This window comes from Delphinus delphis, chromosome 4, assembly GCF_949987515.2.
Source record: "Delphinus delphis chromosome 4, mDelDel1.2, whole genome shotgun sequence".
Lineage (NCBI taxonomy): Eukaryota > Metazoa > Chordata > Mammalia > Artiodactyla > Delphinidae > Delphinus > Delphinus delphis.
The window spans coordinates 8,057,976-8,076,851 of NC_082686.1; the positions used below are offsets into that span (position 1 = coordinate 8,057,976).

Below are 18,876 nucleotides of genomic sequence, written 5' to 3' on the forward strand. Positions count from 1 at the left end.
GTTTCACCTCCTTTTCTGTGATGGTTTTGTTTTATTTTTTCCTTCCACTTCTTTTCTGAGCTTCTCTTATATTTTTTATCTCTTTCTTTTGCCTCACCATCTTATCCCTGAACTCTCGTAGCTCTGTCTTGTGTTCATCCCTCATAGAAGCAATTGCATCATGACGTTGAAAAATTCACGGTGAAATGCATGTTCACGGTTTCCATCTGCTTGATGGTGCTGTGTTTTTCTGGTGGGTAGTCATTTATTTGTTCAGTAAACATCGAGTGCCTGCTCTTGCTGTCACTCTACCCTTGTGGAGTTTACATTCCAGGAGTACAGGTGATAAGTAAAATAGATAAGCACTTATGGAGTATTTTAGAAGGCGACACGTGCTGCAGAGCAAAGTTAGGGAGGGGGGATAAGTGAGTGTTGAAAAGCGGGTAGTGCAGTTTTAATAGGAGTGGTCAGGGGAGTCCTCATGAGGATGCTGTCATTTGAGCACCAACTTGATGGAGAAGAGGGAGCGAGTGTGAGAGAAAAAATTATCCATGGTCCTTGTTGAAGATGGTAAAGCAGACTTTATTCAGGGGGGAGCTGTTGCGATGGATGTAGGGACCACTGCAGTGGGGTCTTGCAGTGGCGAAAAGAGGCTCCACTCTGAGTGCAGTGTGGGCAAGTGGTAATTATCGCCAGGGAGCAGCGGGGGGGGGGGGTGTCACTGGATGGAAAATTACTGAGAAGAAACATCAGGAGGGTAAAGGAATAAACCAGCTCACAGGGTTCTTGCTGAAGGCAGGCCAGGTTCATCAGACACCCCCCGGGGCCAGGAGAGGTGGAGAACGAGGAACCTGGTCAGGTGTTGAGGGTGATGGATATGGAGGGTGGTTCAACTGACTTAGCAGAATTCTTGCTACAATCAGACGATGCAGAGAGGAACACGGAAATCAAAAGCCGAGGCCTAGTTGAAAAAGAGCTCGAGAGAGGCTGAGTAGGGCTTCCCTGGTGGCGCAGTGGTTGGGAGTCCGCCTGCCGATGCAAGGGACGCGGGTTCGTGCCCCGGTCCGGGAAGATCCCACATGCCGCGGAGTGGCTGGGCCCGTGAGCCATGGCCGCCGAGCCTGCGCGTCCGGAGGCTGTGCTCCACAACGGGAGAGGCCACAACAGTGAGAGGCCCGCGTACCGCAAAAAAAAAAAAAAAAAAAGGCTGAGTAGAGTTTGGTCAAGGAGAGAGTTTTCGTCACGAGCCACGTGGGTTCTAGAAGAAGAGCATCCAGGTGGGGGAGGAGTGTGTGCACACGTCCTGAGGCTGGATGCGGGGGCCAGGACGGTGGAGAGGAGTGGCTGAGGGGGAGCGTTTAGAGATGAGGTCACGCAGGTGGGGCTGGAGCCCCCATCTGTAGGGCCGTGGAAATGACTGGCCTTTTTACCCTGTGGAGTTCCTTTACGTAGAAGAGCCACGTGGTCTGTGCTTTGTGTGTCCAAGCACCTCTGCTGGTTCTGTCAGTGTCTCCTTCTTGCAGGAGATGATTTATTCCTGGACCGCGCGGGCTGAGGTTTGACGTGAGTCTCTCTAACCTTTACCCCCGGCCCCCGTATGTGAGAAGCAGCTGGGGGGCGGGTCACAGCTCCTGCTTCCCGCGTGGGGCGTCGGGAGGCTCCCTCCCAGGTGCCCCTCACCTTCCAGAAGCGGCTTCCTGCAGCCGCGGGCCTCACTTCGCCTTTTGACTGCGCGGCCCCTGCTCGTCTTCACCTATTTCACGGCACTTAGCCGTCTCCTTGCTTCACCGAGAAGGGCGTTTGTGGTTTTGTGTCTTGTTCTTCTGGGTGATTTCCAGGAGGCCGGGCGGGGGCGTTGCTGACTCGACGCTGCCCTCCTGCAGCCCAGAGCTCTAATTACGGGTTTGGCATTAGATTCCGGAGAACAAAGAAGAAAAGAGTTGTGGAGTTCGCTAGCGGCCTCTTCCGTTTAGAGAATACAAAGTTACAAGCCGCAGCCTCTCAGCCCCCTCGGGAAGCCTCGGCGGTGGCTTCTGCGGAGAAAGCCGGCGGCCGGTCAGCGGGGGAGACCCGGAGACTTTGGGCGCCCCCGCTTCTGGTTTGGCTCTGGTGCCGGGGTTCCAGGCCTTCCTCTGGACTCGGCTCCTCCGGGCAGAGCCTGGAGCCCCCCTGCTGCGGGCTGGCCGCGGGGCGCGCGCGGGACGCACCCCCCCAGGGCCCGGCTTCTGCCGATGCTGGTGGGAGTGTGGCGGCTGCGGGTCCCCTCTGAGGGCCACACGGGCGGGCCAGAGCGCTGGGATCTGTCTCCTCGTGTCGGCTACACGCACACGAGTGCGGAGCCTGCGTCTTTCTCTGTTTCTTAACCTTTCTCAGGGCAAGGGCCTCCTTGCTGATGTGACAAAAGCCATGGCTCTTCTCCCCCCGAAAATCAGCACACGCTGTACATTGTTTCCGGGGTTCATTGTCATCCTTACGTCCAGGAGGGGCTCCTCTTTGAAATCATGGCCCTCAGTGAGGGACCCCACTTATCACGTCACAGTACCAGCGAGGTACCCTCGCTGTCCACGGCCCTGATCTTTTCTCCCTGTTGACCCTTCTAGGTGGAAGTCTGAGCGGGAAGTTCTTGGTGAGGTCTTGGGTTCTCGTTAATTTCAGTTATACAAGTTATTCTCTCCTCTCTCACCAGGATTAACCAAGAATTGTCTGGTATACCTAAAACAAATACAGTGTTGTATGTCGATTATACCTCAATTTAAAAAAACAAAAAGAAGTGTCAGTCGTCTTCTTACCATGGGTCTTAACTCTTTCTTGAAATATCTGTTTTAAAATTCTTGGCTCCGTGGGCTGTACTTGGACTAATTCTTTATCTTTCTTATGTTGGTAGGAATTGAATGGACCTGTGTATTGTTAGAATGCCTAATTTATCTGCAAATATTATATTAATTTTTTATTGTCTCTATTATATTTCTTAATTGAAATCAAGGAATGACAAAAGAATCATAAAATATTTACTCTGCTAATTTCCAGGGTACTTCACTGCTTTTTCCTTCTTATGCCATAGGGATTAAAGGAAGGAAACAGTTCTATTGATGTCGTGATTATAATATGGTATTCAGTGGTCAACCCAGATCCTGTTCCCATGAGATTTACTGAATACATTACAATTAAATAGAAGCAGAACCAAGTACTATTGTGTTGTTTAATTGATAAAGTTCATGAATTGTTTTCTCTGATTTTAATTCTGGGACATACTAGTAAAGCATATTTCTTAAAATATACTAGTGGATTTAAAATTCTTAAAAATCAGATTTTTAAATTTCATTTAGGTTGTACAAAAATTAATAGAATTAATTTTAATTAAATTTAAAAGTAAAATTAGTATTTCAGAAGGGGTTTCATTTAAATTCTCTTACGAGCTTCTTATGTTAAGAACAAAATGAGTTCTACCCCTTGAATTCTGCTTAAAAGGGAGCTGAGAGTGTTTGTTTAATTTAGACTTTAGCGCTTTGGGATGGGGAATGGGAAACAAAGCCAAAATACTTAGCATATTTAAGGGACATAGAATAGTCCCTGCTCCCAAAATTTCACATAATTTAAGAACTTGGTGAAAGTTTTTTCACCAGATGACTAGAGAAAATAAAAGGTAAACAGATTTAAATGCCAGGAGGACAGATTTTTTTAATGCTTTGATCTGTGGGACCATTTTTTTTAACATCTTTTTTGGGGTATAATTGCTTTGTGGGGCCATTTTTAATTTTTGTTGTTTTTCTTTTTTTCGTCTTTTTGTCAACAGTTCTGCCATCACATTACCATTTGAGAACAGTCACAAACCGTTTCTCGAGGTCATTTCAGGAACACGTTGTTTTGTGATTGTTGTGGATTTCCTTTGGTTGGTGCTAGTTAATCTTCTCAACTTCCTGTTCCACGCAAACCCCAGTCGCAACTTGAGACCGTCAAGCCCACGGTGACAGGAAGGAATGTAGTTAATGTCCATATTCTGTGACTCAGTGATTATCTCCAGAGAAGTGAATGGATGTGAATGGATGCTCTGTTGTGAAGTCTTTCTTAAATGATTCATGAACCAGGGAAATCTGGGCTCGACTGTCCACCAGCAGGAAGCAGGCACAGAGGGGCTGGGGGCTTAGTGAAGGGCCGTGTGGCCGTCGGGTGGTATATCCACGACCTCCAGGCCCCCCACGAGGCTCTCTGGGCAGAGGACACCCGGCCAGCAGCCGTGCTCAATTATTCATGCGTTTGACAGTGTGTAATCATCTCAGTCAGCATAATTGAGAAAGAACCTAAAGAAAAGGCTCTTATTGTGTCATATTCCTTCTGAGGAGCTCGCCATACACGCTCCTGTGTAACGGTCTGTGAATCTGCCTTTCCCCCAGGCCCTTCTCTTTGCCCTTTTGAAATCAGACATTTGTTTGGATTCTCCAGCAGGAACGAAGGTGTGTCAGGAAGGCGGTGATGGGATGAGATTCCTCGCCCCCCCACCCTTCCCCCGGGACCCCCCAGGGCCGGCCCTTCCTCATCCCGGTATCCAGGCATCTGGTCTGTGATAAGCACTCAATGAGTGTCTGCATCTTTGAACAAATTGATGGTTACGGAGGCTGACTTTGCTAGTAGACCAGGTGGATGAAAGAGCCGTGCTAACGTGTTGGGTGGCTGTCTCCCCTCCCCCAGGAAATGCTCTCCGGGGTGGTGGTCGTATCTGGGAAGGATTCGGTCCAGCACCAGGGAGTCTCCTTGACAGTGGAAGGAACCGTGAACCTCCAACTCAGTGCCAAGAGTGTGGGTGTGTTCGAAGCATTCTATAATTCTGTTAAGGTAAGAATGCTAGCGTTGCACGTTTTTAGTTCGTTTTTCAAACGTCTGTGGTGGTTTTTACTTGCTGTCTGGCTTGTTCTTTGTCGCTATTTTGCAAGGAATGGTGGTAGTCATGCTTTTACTATTTACTAATCAAACTGAAAAAACATTCAGATGTTTTGATTTTGAATATATTCTGTTATTGAAAGTCTGCTTGTTTTTATTCCCATTAGATAGGATTGGGGTGGGGGGACTAATTTCAGCCATTAAGGAGACGAGAGCTCTCTGAGAAGTTGTGCCTGGGCCTTCTGGCACTTACGTTCCTGAAACAAAACTGTTCTTTTAACTGTTATTTTAATCCAGCTGCTCTTGGATATGCCATTCAGGTAAGATGCAGGCAGAGCTGTTCTTTTCTGTCACTTAAAGTTCTGTGTTCTAGAAAGTGAAGTCTTTTTTCTATACTTATAGTTTCCTTTTCCTGAAGGACATATTATTAACTCTTTAAGTTTTGAAGGAGAAAGAGTTGAGAGGAAAGAAAGGTTCATTAAGAGTATTCAGATTCAGGACCTTCCCAGGTTTTTCCACAGTTTTCTTATTTTCTTCCATCAACACTTAGAGACTCACTTCAGAAGCTGTGGATTTTCTCAAAGTGATTGTAAATCAATGGCTTAGAGTACCTTAACTAAGTAAGGTGTAACACCTGCCTTTTAGGCAGGTTCCAAGTGTGAGTACTGTTTCCCTCCAAGGGCCCAGCTGAGGAGGCCTGCACGGGTGCCCTGGGCTGCGCGAGGGCCCCGCACCTTGCCAAGTGTCGTGCACGTCTGCTTCACTCTGAAGGTGGAGGTGCCCGCCGGAAGGGTCGTTAGGACAGTCAACTGAGATACTTCGGGATAAGGGAGGGAAGTATATCAGATCACTTCCTACTGTGCACCAAACGCCTAAGCATCCAGTCCTGCAAATGAACCAGAGACCTTGGGCCAACTCACCGCTGACAGGGCACCAGGATGGGAGCGGCCGAGGGCTGGGGTGCGGTGTCTCAGGAGATTATTTAATAGACGCAGTAACGTGAAAGAAAGTGCATCAAGAAGTGCTTGTTGATGGACTGACTTGGGTTTTCTTTACAGCCCATCCAGATTATCAACAGCACCATCGAAATGGTGAAACCAGGTAAATTTCCCAGCGGCAGAACAGAAATTCCTTTCGAATTTCCTCTGCACGTGAAGGGTAACAGAGTCCTGTATGAGACTTACCACGGCGTGTTTGTCAACATCCAGGTGAGCGTTTCCTTATCCCGTGAAGCTGACTTCACAACTTTTCTTCTGCAAAACAGCTTGGTCTTTCTTTCACTGAAAGTTCATAGGTGGACCCAAGAATTTAATACTCTGTTTATTGCTGAGCCCTCTCATGTATATTCTGTGTTGATTTCTCATTTTGCCCTGCAGAACATATTTCATGTATGACCATTATCTTTGACGGGGATCTAGGAGGACCCGAGCTGTAGCCTCTTTCCAAAATTCCGTTGTTTCTTTGGGGCTCTGTTCAGGCCACGCTGACACTGTAAGGGGTGCTTTTATTGTTGGTAGTAGACGTGCCCTCACTTCTCTCTGGCACCCGCACTAACTTTTCTATTTTATACGTATAAATATCTCTTTGTTTCATACCCAAAGGCTCCCGCTCTGACATAGGCTTGTATTCTTTATTGAACAAACCTTGTAAATGAGGGGGAAGTGGATTTATGACTTCCCGTCTACCTCCGCTGGTTCAGGGTTCTTTCACAGTCCCTATTGTTGTCTCAGGGGCAGTTTGGAGTCATGACTCAGAGCGAGAGAAAGAGAGCCTTTCCTTGATTCAGCGGAAAGAAAGGTACTTTTGTGTTATCAGCCTTGCAGCGGTTCCCCTGCTGGATGAGACAAAAGTATTTTGTCTTACGTATGTGCAAGAGGACTGGCAGTTAGGAAATTTTTTGATTTATTAATTTTTAGCTGATAATTTGGTCTTGGTAGAGACCATTCCCCTGCTTAAAATGTAGCACTTTTAAAATAGAAATCCTGCAAACACTTGTGAGAGTTTAACCAAAGGTTTGTCTGTATGTGAGTTTTATGTATGGCCTAAGAGATCGGTCAAGAAGAAACTCATGTAGTATGATGTACTCTATCGCAATAAATACCTTTCTGTAAAGAAAAACTTTTCTAGTCCTTTGTTACCGGTGCACCTGTTTCAGGCAATAAATATACTGAAGGCTTTGGGCAGCTCATAAGAAGTGACAGTAAAGTGTCTAGCTTCAAAGGAGACCCCTTGCATAGACATACAGGTCGCTGCTGTAGAGACCCGCATCCTCTGACCAGCTTTCTAGGCTGGGAATACTTTCACCATGAAAGAAAGTATTGCCTTTTTACTTTTTAGCGAGACTGAAAATATCTCAAACGTTGCATTTTCAAAATTATTTGTATTCTCTTGCCGGAATCAGCATCAACCTGCTTTACCCGCACAGTCGTTCTTTGATGCTGCTCACTTAGCAACAGAAGCATATATTCGTTAGAAACTGAATAGAATAACGTCAGAGTCTCTGTGGTCATACTTCTTACTTGTCACTTTCTTTTCCTGTGTTGATCATTCTTGTTAAAAGATTAATTTGTTTAAAATAAAATTGGAAATCTCACCCTTTTCCAAATATTGACAAGAAACCAGACAGATATACATACAAAACTTGGGTTCCTGTGTAGCTGTGTGTAAGTTGGAAACTAGCTAAAATGCAGAAGAAGAGTTCACATGTGGTTAAGTCTTTAGTAAGGTAAACAATCACCCCGACCCCCTTTATTTCGGTCATCAGATTTTACCACTTTGAGGGTTAACCTCAGAAGGCTACAACTTGGAATCCTGCACCTCCCCAGATATCTCATAAATTTCTGAAAATGTAGAGATGTCTTCTCAACCTCAAATTTATAAGAGCTTGTCACCTTACACTTACCACTAGATTCAACATTTATTAGAATTTTGCCACCTTTGTTTCATCTGTATTTATTTTTTTTTCTGAATCATTTCAAAGTTAGTTACAGAATCTTGACAGTTTGTTTCAAAATACTTCAATATCTATCACCAAAAAATAGGGACATTCTTCTACATAATCCCAGTTAACTATTTTCACAGCTATCAGAATGAATAAAAATTCCCCAATATCATCAAATTGTCAGCTCTTATTCAAATTTGTCATTGCTTGTCATTGAGAAATATACTTCTTGAGAGAAACTAGGATTATAGCTTCTTGATCTCTTTTTCATTCATCAGTTCACTCAGTCTCTAGATGGGGCTTTTTCTACCCTCCTTGTTGGACAGTGGAGCAGGTGCCCTGCAGAGAGGCGCCACACGGGGCGTCACCTTCTCAGTGCCATCGCTTATCGAGCTTCCCGTGAAGAGTCCCGGGTGTGTGACTTGGGATAGAAAGTGTTGTTGTTGAGCCCTAATAACATCTTTCTCAGATTATACGGGTGCAAAGACATTTTGCATTTATCCTCTGAACTGTGTTATAGTAACATAATGTAAAAACAGGAAAAATCATAAGGCAGAATAAAGGATTTAAAATGTAGCCGGTATTAAATTGTCAGCTTGCAGGGGCTGGACTCGTGGTAACTTCTTAGAGGGCTTGATCCTGTTTGCTCTGATTCTTCTTTTCAGCCATCCTGCATCCATTTCTCATCCTTGTTAGTAGATAGAGCATACAGGAAGCCGGCAGACTTTCTAGTCGTCCCCTGTGCAGCCACTTTTTCCTTTAAAAGTTGTTTAAATCACAGGGAAGTTTTATTATGGTTGTTTTACTCTTGTGGCCATACTAGCAAGGTTTTATACCGTAAAACACAAAATACAGCAGTACCAACATGTCTGCTGAAATTGTGTGTTCAGAATCAAATGGTAGAGATGGTAGTCCTCCTGTTGACAGACTCCTTTCTAGGAGTCTGCTTTAAATCTGTTGACACGCGTTTTCTTTCCTCGTTCCTGTCCTGTGTTTACTGACAGTCGAAAAAAATCAAATCTTGAGAGTTCCCGCGCGGTCCAGTGGTTAAGACTCCGCGCTTCCACTGCAGGGGGCACGGGTTCCATCCCCGGTCAGGGGACTAAGGTCCTGCATGCTGCGCGTCCATAAAAAATAAAAATAAAAAGATCGTATCTTGCACCTCCTCTTGGAGCCCTGCTCAAGTCTGACCCTCGTGACCCCCTCTGACCTCCTGTAGCTCACACCGTGTAGATCACTCCTTAATAACGGGGAAGGATCATGATAGAGCGAAAAGATCCAGGGCTTTGCAGCAGACGGATCTGGGCTGGAGTTACAGTATTGCGTAAAGATTCAGAGCATGGGTTTCAGCAGCAGGCAGGCAGGTATAAATTCAGATCCCACCTCTGTGACCCCAAGCAGCCTTCATGACCCCTCTTCCTGGGGGGTTGATGCGGCCTTGGTGTGAAGTACTTAGCGTAGTGCCTGGCTCATAGAACATGCCAAGTAAATATTTTCTGAATGATTAAATAAATGAATTAGTGGTGACTATCCTTATATTTTGTCAACAGTTCTTACATTTGTGTTATCAGAATTAATTGAGAAAGTACATGTGAAAGAACTTAACGTGGGACTTCCCTGGCGGTCCAGTGGTCAGGACTCTGTGCCTCCACTGCAGGGGCCACGGGTTCCATCCCTGGTCCGGGAACTAAGATCGCACAAGCTGTGCTGTGTGGCCAAAAAAAAAAGAAAAAAAATTTAAGAACTTAACACAATTCCTAAAACATAATCTCAGTGTTTTTCCTCTTTTCTCCATCTTTCTCCCCTTCCCCCCACTTACCACCAGCTGCCTTATATTAGTAATTATTGCTTTCACACTTAAAAACCTTCAGTGACCAAAAGTTGGTGCCCGTTACACTCTCTCATCTGCAAGTTATAGAAATCCAGCTCAAACTGGCTTAGCCAAAAAAGGGATATTGGATCATGGAGCTCTCAATTCCAGGGGACCGTCTAGGCCAGGGCGGGCACCGGTCAGCCCCCAGCTCGGTGTTCTTGGGGGTGAAGCTGGTTGTTGGCCGGCGGCCACAGGCTTACAATCTCCTGGCCTGGCAGCCCCAGCAGAAGGGACTGTTTCCCGTGGCCAAGCAACAGTCCTGCCTTTCTGGTCACTTCCACACCCCCGTGGGATGGGGGGAAATCAGCCCCGCCCAAAGCCCTGAGACTGAAAATGAGGAAGGGACGTTCCCATCGGGAAAACCATCAAGGAGACCAGGCAAAGCCCGAATGAAATGCTGCCTCTTCTAGGCAGCGTGTGGGCTGTATAGGAGAGAGACAATGGACATGCATACGTGCATGTATATATTGTATATTATACACACAAACATAGCATATACATATATGGTACAGCCCTCGCTGAGCTTGTCTGGTTGGGGAGACCAGATTGAAATCTCGATAGAGAATATCTATATCTATATCTCTGTATATATATATGAAGGCCCTTGCAGACAAAGGTTGATTCTTTTTTTCTTTAATGTTTTAATCTCCCAGGAGTACCTTAAATACATAGCAGCTTCTTGTTTAACGTGGACAGATTGGTCATAATAGTTGTAGCTTCTTGACTCAACTGTGCATATAGTTCCAGTTCTACAAATTATTTTAATGTTTTTCTCGGATGATTAAAACAACAGCTCACTTTATCCAACATACGTTCTGTGATTTTTTGTTTAAGATTAACATTAAGACAGTGATCGTGCTGTAGAGTTTTGTTACCACGCAGTCTGTCGTGGACAGGGATGTGAAGGGACAGTCCCGGGTGAAGCCAAGCTTTCGGCTCAGGGCCCATTGCAGCAGGTGCACCGGCAGTGGCTAGTTCAGAAGGACAGCACAGGGACAGCAGAGGAGTTGAATACGGCCAAGTTCAAAGCAAGCATGATGCTCCATCCCTTTCCTGTCCACGTTCTTTTGCTCGCAGGATACGTCTTTGCTGGCCAATGGGGGAGGGCCGAGGAGAAGAACAGGACTGCCCGTTGGGGAAGCTGGCTGATGGATCTGGGGCTTCCTTATACGCTTCTCTTTACGTTTGCATACATTTGAATTTTCTAAAATGACAATTTTGCAAAGGCTTTCCCCTCTTTTTTCCTCCTAAGGTTAAGATATGAAGAGCTCATTTTGAGATGCCCTGGAGGCCTGGGCTCCAGGACTCAGCACTGTCACTAGCATCGCTTCCCTTCCCCACGTGGGGCGCAGCTCTGCCCTTGCGCTGGCACCCAGCGCGGTGCCGCCCATGCAGAGAACGCAGCGAGTGAGAGCGAGTCGGGGGCTGACCCACATCTCCCAGGTTGGCCTGTGAAGTCTAGATGCCGTCCAGGGGTTTGCAGTCCTGCTGCTGTGTTTTCTCGTCCTTACTACAAAACAGCAGCCGTTTTACCCAGAGCTGCTGTGTGCCAGGCCTTGGCTTACCACACGTTACCTCACTGGGTCCTCACTAAGGTGGTGTTAGCGAGCAGGAAGCTGAAGCTCAGGGAAGCTGTGCTCCTTGTCTGGGCTCGTCCGGTAAGGCAGAGGACCGGGTGTGAGCGAGCTGCTGCTCCAGGCCTGCCCTTCCTGCTCTGCCTCTCTGGTCTGTCCTGTGTTACAAGGGAGGCTCTGCACCTGTATTCCAGGGGGTCCAGCTACAGAATGGCCTTGGGAATGGTCTGAGGAATAACCTTAAAGTGTTTTTTTAATAGCACTGTTTTTGTTCTGAGCATTAACTCCCCCCATTATGTACATTAATTTCATATAACACATTAATTGGACAAAGTTTCCCTAAAACATGTTGACTGACTTGCCTCTTTGTAAGAAATTCCTGGATGAAAGCAAACCATCTGAAAGGATGTATTCTCCTCTGCCTTTCCCTCCAGTATACCCTGCGCTGTGACATGAGGCGGTCCCTGCTGGCCAAGGACTTGACCAAGACCTGTGAATTCATCGTCCACTCTGCTGTAAGCTGCACTCGGGGGCTCTGGGCTCAGTAATAGGAATCCTCTGTGGGGTCTGGGACTGGACCCCACTTACAAGCAATAAGTTAGCCTGGTAGTGTTTCGTGGATGCTGGGGAGAGACTTGGGACTCCTGGGTTAGAGACAGGGGACTGGATTTCTCCCGGCATGGCTGGTGTCAGCATGTGTGTCATTCCCCTGGGCCAGAGCCCTGTGGGGTGACGCCACGGGCCCAAAGGGGCACTGCACCTGAGGGGTTTGTGCCTCAGCTGTGGAGCCCCAAGCTGGGGAATCCGCCTTTGTTACAGCAGGCAGTGAGCAAGCCTGCTCGTTGTCCTGGAGGGAGACCTCACCTCGTCCCTCAAGGCAGCTTCAGCGAACAGCTGGGGGAAATGGCCCAGCCCAGGGAGAGAAGGCCAGGGCCTTGCATTCTCGGCCTGTACAGCAAGAACATGCAGGGCTGCTCGGGCCGGGGTGGGGAACCTCTCCTGACACCTTCTGCTAGTACTTTGCAGTGACAGAGTGTCCTTAAAAATTCCTCTCACGTGCCAGGGCTGCAGGTGACACATGGTGGTGAGTAGTCGTGCCCACGGCCCTGGATCCCTTTGTGTCTCAGCCTCTCCAGGTCCTTTGGGGCAGGGCCTTTTACGCTATTATGAAATGTCCATGGGTATCTTTTAGTGATGATTAAGTGAAAATGTAAGACAGATTCCTTGTGCATAAGATTGGCAAAATCGCTGATGCCCTTGCATCATTTCGCGACTTTTTAGGATTTCCAATATTTGTAGTTTCCCTGTTTATAAATTTTTAATAATCATAGTGTTAAGTATTTCTTTCAGTGATACAATATTTTATGTAAAATATGATGAAAATATTTATCCTTTTTGGAAGTTAACTTGATTTAGATGGATATTTTCCCTTTTTCCATCAAGGGTTTTCAAAGTGAAGCAAAAAAACTTTTTCGCATGTAGATTATCCCCTAAAAAAGTCACCTGCCATTTTAGGTGCTAAATCAAAAGCGCCTCAAACTTTGTGAAGAAGAATGAGCCCGAACCCAGCCCCCCGCCCAGAGCTGGGCCCGCAGACCCTGGCCCCCGGCCCATGGGTGGCCGCAGAGCTCGGGCTTCCTCCCTGCTCCTGGGGGCCCGCCCGCACGCGGCCTTCAAGAGTCTTCGGGACTGATTTCACTAGAAGCCAAACCATGCTGTGACCCGTAGTCCATGAAGTTACATACTCCTCTGTATACTGTGAGGAGGAATACATTACTCCCTAAAGAACACGTTCATGAACCTATTAGTAAAAAGAATATATTCAGGAAGAATGTTTTCTAGAATAAGCTTTTGGTGACTGGGTGAACTTGGCAAATCGGTCGGTGCCCTTTCTCCTCCACGGCTCCCCGGCCATCTGGGCGCCAGTGGCCTTTGGGCCCCAGCCCATGAGTAAACGACACTGGGCAGGCCCCGTGAAGCTTGGCTGTACTGATGGATCCCGCACGTATGTAATGTGGAGATGATCCTTGCTAACTACTTACGGCAACATATAATTAATTATGTTAACATATAACTACGTTATAGGTGTGATTCTTCCTGGTAGACAGTTGTACAGCCGAGTGGCTAACTGCACCGGCCTTGGAGCCAGGCTGCCTGGGTTTGGGCCTCAGCTCTGCCCCATGCTTGAGCCACCATTTGAGCCCTCTGTGCCTCACTGTCACCTGTGAAGTGGGACCAGGGCCGGTAACAGCTCTGCACAGGGTCATGGTGCCGATTCAGTGGCTTTTATTCTCAGAAAGAGGTTCAGAATAAATGTCTCCCAACAATACTGCTCTGTTTTTAAATTCTGGACCTGAAAGGGACCTTAGAGACTAAGAAGCCTGTCCCCTCATCTTACAGATGAGGAAACTGAGTCACGGGGATGAGGACCTTGGACAGCACACAGCCTTCCTTGTTTCTTGGCCGAACTGTGTTTAGAATCCAAGCGTCCTGCCTCTTAGTGCCAAGGTCTTCCTGGTTCACGATGCTACCTTGTGTTTCCTTAAATGGGGAAAGGCAAGTCTGACCTGTGGACTCTCTGCTGAGTTTGGTTTCTCCTCCTCTGTAGCCTCAGAAGCGGAAACTGACTCCGAGTCCCGTGGCCTTCACTGTCACGCCTGAAACCTTACAGAATGTCAAAGAGGTAACGTGTTCCTTACACACCAGTGCCAGGGAGGCTTTCTTAGTAACCGGATCCCACTGACAGACTGTTGCCCACCTGTTCTTTACTTGGGTATCAAGTCATCAGCAAGAGGAAATTTTTGCCTCTACCCGAAATAGTCTGTATTTTCAATTTTACTTTCTTTTTAAATTCGGTAACTACTTAGCAGAAGGATGGTTTTTAAAAGAGAGGGTATATGTTTATAATTTTTTACTGTCTTCTCCCAGTTTTATTGCACTGTGGCCAGAGACCCCCTTCCCTGAGCCCCGGGGCTGCCACTGCCTGTCAGGGGGGCCGCATACCCTGGTTTTTCAGCTGGGCCCTTGGTCACTTGTCTTTTGTGGACGTGCCTTTCCCCCCTACCCTAACCCTGCATTCTGCTCCCTGGACCCTCCTGACTGGGGTCGGGTCAAAGGCCAATTTGGGAGGATTGTTGGCTTCATCTTGCGAGAGGCACAGCTGAGGTGGGGTGTGTCATGGGGAGCCTTTCAGAAATCCATTGAACATCTCTCCCTTCTCTGGTTTCTGGAGCAGTGACCCCAGTAGGCCAGTCAGATTTTCTTCTCAGGAATTTGAACCTTGATTGGAAACATGCAGTTGCCTAAGAGAATTTTAATGGGAACTGCTACTGCTTTTCCTTTTTCTAAACAAATAGCCTCTTTCAGTTTTTTTAAGAATTCTGTCTTGAATCAAGACTTTTTTTAGAGTTCTTTGGCTTTGGGGGCTACCAGGTACAGAGCGCCCTTGCTCTTGACCTCCAGTACAGGGCACCACCCACGCATGACCCACTGACCCTTGAGGTGGGGCTGGTCAGATCGAGGTGAGATTCAGGGTGAGATACTGACTGGGTTTCAAAGACTCGGTATGAAAAAGAGAATGTGAAACATCATTCGTAACTGTAAAATACTGATGATGTGTGGGACTGATGATATTTTGGATATATTGATTAATTTTACCTGTTTCCTTCTACTTTTTTAATGTGGCTACTAGAAAATTTTAAATTACACAGTTGCTTCACATTTGTGGTTTCCATTATGTTTGTTGGACAATGGTGTTCTAAACTCTGAATTACCTGCAGTAACTGGGACACAGCCATAGGAAGGACTGCTAGGACAGATGTCTCTAACTCTTTAGTTCTGTTTTTCCCGTGGCATCGTCACTCACCCATGACCATTTTCCTCTGTCTGAAGAGAAAAGGTCCATAGGTTTTTTAGTCAAGCACTGAAGAAAATTGTTCTCTTCAAATTTCCTTGAAATAAAGTTAATGTCTTGGTTTTTCAAAATTGTATAATTGGGAACATTTAAAAATTGATTATCTTTTTAAAACCTCTTTTTTTCCTTTTGGTTGTCCTTAAACACTGTCAGCAACTTCTTTAGACATTTTTATGTCGTGTCCTTGGTGAGAAGGAGTGCTCCAGACCTGATCTAGGCAATCAGGATGCTTCCGTGAGAGAGCTGGGCATTCCGTGCCAGCAACATCAGGTGCCTTACGCCTGTAGATAGCTGTTGAATAATTCAGTCTGTTACTTAAGTTGACAGAAAATGTAAGTACTGTTGTACCTTGCTTCCCATTTTGTAAACCAGGGTCCCAGTGGATTTTATAAAAATTATCTGACCCTGTTTTCAGTTCTTATTTGTACCAAAGTGACTTGAGTACCTTCTCCTGGCGCCTCCCACTCCTGATGTGTCTGTATTTGTCTTGTTTTAGAGAGCCCTGCTCCCCAAATTTCTCATCAGAGGACATCTCAACTCGACCAACTGTGTTATCACACAGCCACTAACGGGAGAGCTGGTGGTGGAGAGCTCGGAGGCCGCCATCAAAAGCATCGAGCTGCAGCTGGTGCGCGTGGAGACCTGCGGTAAGGTCCCCACTCCGTCCCCGTCTCCCGTTCTTCCCCTCCATCCTCCCTGCCCCCGCTGCCGCCAGCCCTTAGCCACAAGCTCGCCTCTCGATTCCAAGAAACGTATGTTTGAGGAGCGTGGGATGTGGAGGGAGGGAGGACTCCAGAATCCTGCAGAGACGGGGGGAGAGCAGGTGAGTGGGCTGATGCAGGCTCTCCTAGACTCAGGCAGGGCCTGTGGCTCAGCCTGTTTGGACGTTTGCTGTGTTCTGACCGCGTGATGCTTTCTCCCTGCTCCAGGCTGTGCAGAAGGGTACGCCCGCGATGCCACAGAGATTCAGAACATTCAGATCGCCGACGGGGACGTGTGTCGGGGCCTCTCTGTCCCCATATACATGGTCTTCCCCCGGCTCTTCACCTGCCCGACACTGGAGACCACCAACTTCAAAGTGGGTACGTGTGCTGCCCTTGGGGTGCCCCCGGGAGGGGTGCAGCCACCGGAGGGGACAGGCCTGCTGGTCTGCTGGGGTCAGATGCAGCCCAGAGCACCCAGTCCTTCAGTCACTCAACAAAAACGCAGGCAGAGCAGCTGTGTGGCGCTGAGGGTCCCCGGTGAGCAGTCCCGGCTCCGAGGAACTTGTGTCACCCCCCCCCCCACCCACCCAGGGAGACAGCGTGGGCTGGGTAGGTGACCACGAGCTCTGTGAAGGACACTAACTCAGCCAGGGACCAGCCGGCCGGGCGCATGAGGAGGTCAGGTCGGCTCCCTGATGGGCTGGCATCTGACGGAGACGCGAGACCTGAGACAGCCCAGTGTGAACGGTAATCTTCCCGAGGGCTTTAGCTCCAGCAGCTGAGGGTGTGTCGGCCATTTTCCATGAATGCGTCCATGAATGCGTGGGTAGATATTTTGACCACAAGATCTGAATCACGTGACAGATGCAGTTTTCTATCCTGCTTTTCCTCCCTTCACTTTGTATTATGAACCTTTCCATGGTCTTAAGTGTTCTTATAAAGTATTTTGATGGTGCATTCATCCTAATAAAATGTTCATGCTTACGAAGTTCAGTGGAGAGCTTACTCCCCACCACAGAGACACAGCAGGACGGACCCTCGGGCCTCTGCCCTGGCTGACACGACCTTCTGCAGACTGACCAAAAGACCACAGAAGTGTCCCCGGGCTCCGTGTCATGCGCAGGCTCACTGGTGCATAGATAGAATAAGGAGCTTTTGGTAAATGATTGTTTTTATACCCATTTCATTGAGAAATGGGAGCACAGTCCCTGAGGCCAGTGTGTTTTCTTAATGTCATAGTCCCCCTAAATCTTCTAACATACATTATTACTAGTCCAGAGACAATCTTCTTTTTTTAATTAGACTGCAATTTTACTTTAAATAATTACAAATAATGTAATTTAAAATTGAAGAAAGTAGAGGGAACTCCTTGCCGGTCCAGTGGTTAGGACTTGGTGCTTTCACTGCCGTGGCCCAGGTTCAGTGTCTGGTCTGGGAACTAAGATTCTGCGAACTGCATGGTACAGCCAAAAAAAAAAAAATTAAGTAAGTAGAATTTCATCACCGAAGCTGAGTGTATGCTCTTTGTTTTAAGAGAGGGAAAGGTGGTCACACCTGGCATCACGGGGTGCTTCTCGGACCTTGCTGTGCCCTTGTGTGAGCGTGAGCCCCGGAGCCCCGCCAGCCCGGCAGGCTAGAAGCACAGTCTAATACAGTGGAGCCCTCGAGTGCTTTATCTGAAACGTTATATTGTAGCAAGAACATAATGGGGTCAGGACACCCTCGTCAATAGAAATGAGGGCGACAGACCCAGCTGTTCACCGAATACAGAGCACGGTCAGCTGAAAGATGACATAGGGTCAGACTTGACCCGAGCTGACAAGGTACCATGTTTTTTCTCAAAAACTGTGTATGGTTATTGAGTAGGTGGTATGTGCCCACTATACACAATCCAGAGGCCCCAGGGCCTCGAGTGCAGAGTCAGTGCCTGCAGCCACCAGGAGCCTCCCGGCCACAGCCTCGTGCCAGCCCCGCGCGTCCCCCGGGGTGCTCCCTGCCACGCTGCACACCGTGTGCTGAAACGGGTGTTTATTCGGGAGCATACACTGCAGTGCTGCATGAGCCGCGGTTGGGTGAACCTGCAGATGCAGAACAGCTGTGGAGGAACTGCTGGGTAAGGGGCAGCCTGTAAACTCTATGCAGACTGTCAGCCGTGTGCAGGGGCGGCGTTGTTCAAAGGTCGGCTGCACTTTGATTTGAAGTTGAGGAGGAGCTTGTCTGTTGATTTCTCAACTTGTTTTTCCTACGTAAACTTCAAAAAAGGTCCAAAAATTATTTTTTCTGCTATACTATGCATTAGGCACCTCTATTTTCTGTGTGTTATATTTGTCAGACTTACTAAGTGTCCATATAAGATTTAATGAGGTGCCTGTGATTCTTCCATAGAAATAACGCCCTCAGTCCCTCAGCCAAGACATCACTGATGCTTTTGTCCTCGTGGCTCCTGTTAGTTCTGTTTGGGGGCTTGCGCAGTGGCCGCCCCATCAGCTGGGGGGGTCCCCCAGGGAGGAGGTGGCCCACGGTCATTGAGCGCCGCAGCCTCTCGTAGCCCCTGGGTTGCTGTCGCGTGGCTGGCGAGGTCAGGCTCTGGGTCTCGGGTGCGGGCGGGGTGAGCCCCGCGTCCTGCGTTAGGCACACATCTGGGTGTACCCCTTCACCTTGACCGCAGGGGGCTTCGTGTGCACGGCCAGGCCCGTGGCGTCCTCCAGCCCAGTTCACGGTGCCCCCAGCCAGGGAGGACCGCGAGGTGGTTAGAGGACCTGGGGAGGGATGGTGCCGGGCAGGGCCAGGGGCTGTTCCGGTGCCTGACCATCATCAAGGAACAGAAAGGAAAGGAACGGGGTGCGCGCTGCTGGGGCACAACTCCTGTCCCGGCTGGTGCTTGGCGAAGGGGACAGCCACACAGGGTGCGCGCTGCTGGGGCACAACTCCTGTCCCGGCTGGTGCTTGGCGAAGGGGACAGCCACACACGGGGACGTTGTCCTTGGGCCGCAGGCGGGGTCCTGGACGAGCTGACC

At 48.2% G+C, this 18,876-nt stretch overlaps 1 protein-coding gene across 3 annotated transcripts in view; it reads left to right on the plus strand.

The window, feature by feature from the left end:
• Positions 1 to 18,876, plus strand: part of VPS26C (VPS26 endosomal protein sorting factor C) — a 65,189-nt gene that overhangs the window by 29,622 nt on the left and 16,691 nt on the right. For all 3 annotated transcript variants that reach the window (XR_009519216.1, XM_060010308.1, XM_060010307.1), the window contains exons 2-7: positions 4,666 to 4,809; positions 5,913 to 6,062; positions 11,677 to 11,757; positions 13,851 to 13,925; positions 15,652 to 15,802; positions 16,085 to 16,237. Coding sequence is in view for 2 of the 3 variants with exons in the window: in XM_060010307.1 (XP_059866290.1) it covers positions 4,666 to 4,809; positions 5,913 to 6,062; positions 11,677 to 11,757; positions 13,851 to 13,925; positions 15,652 to 15,802; positions 16,085 to 16,237 (754 nt within the window). In the remaining variant the exon portion in view is untranslated. The remainder of the gene's footprint in view (positions 1 to 4,665; positions 4,810 to 5,912; positions 6,063 to 11,676; positions 11,758 to 13,850; positions 13,926 to 15,651; positions 15,803 to 16,084; positions 16,238 to 18,876) is intronic.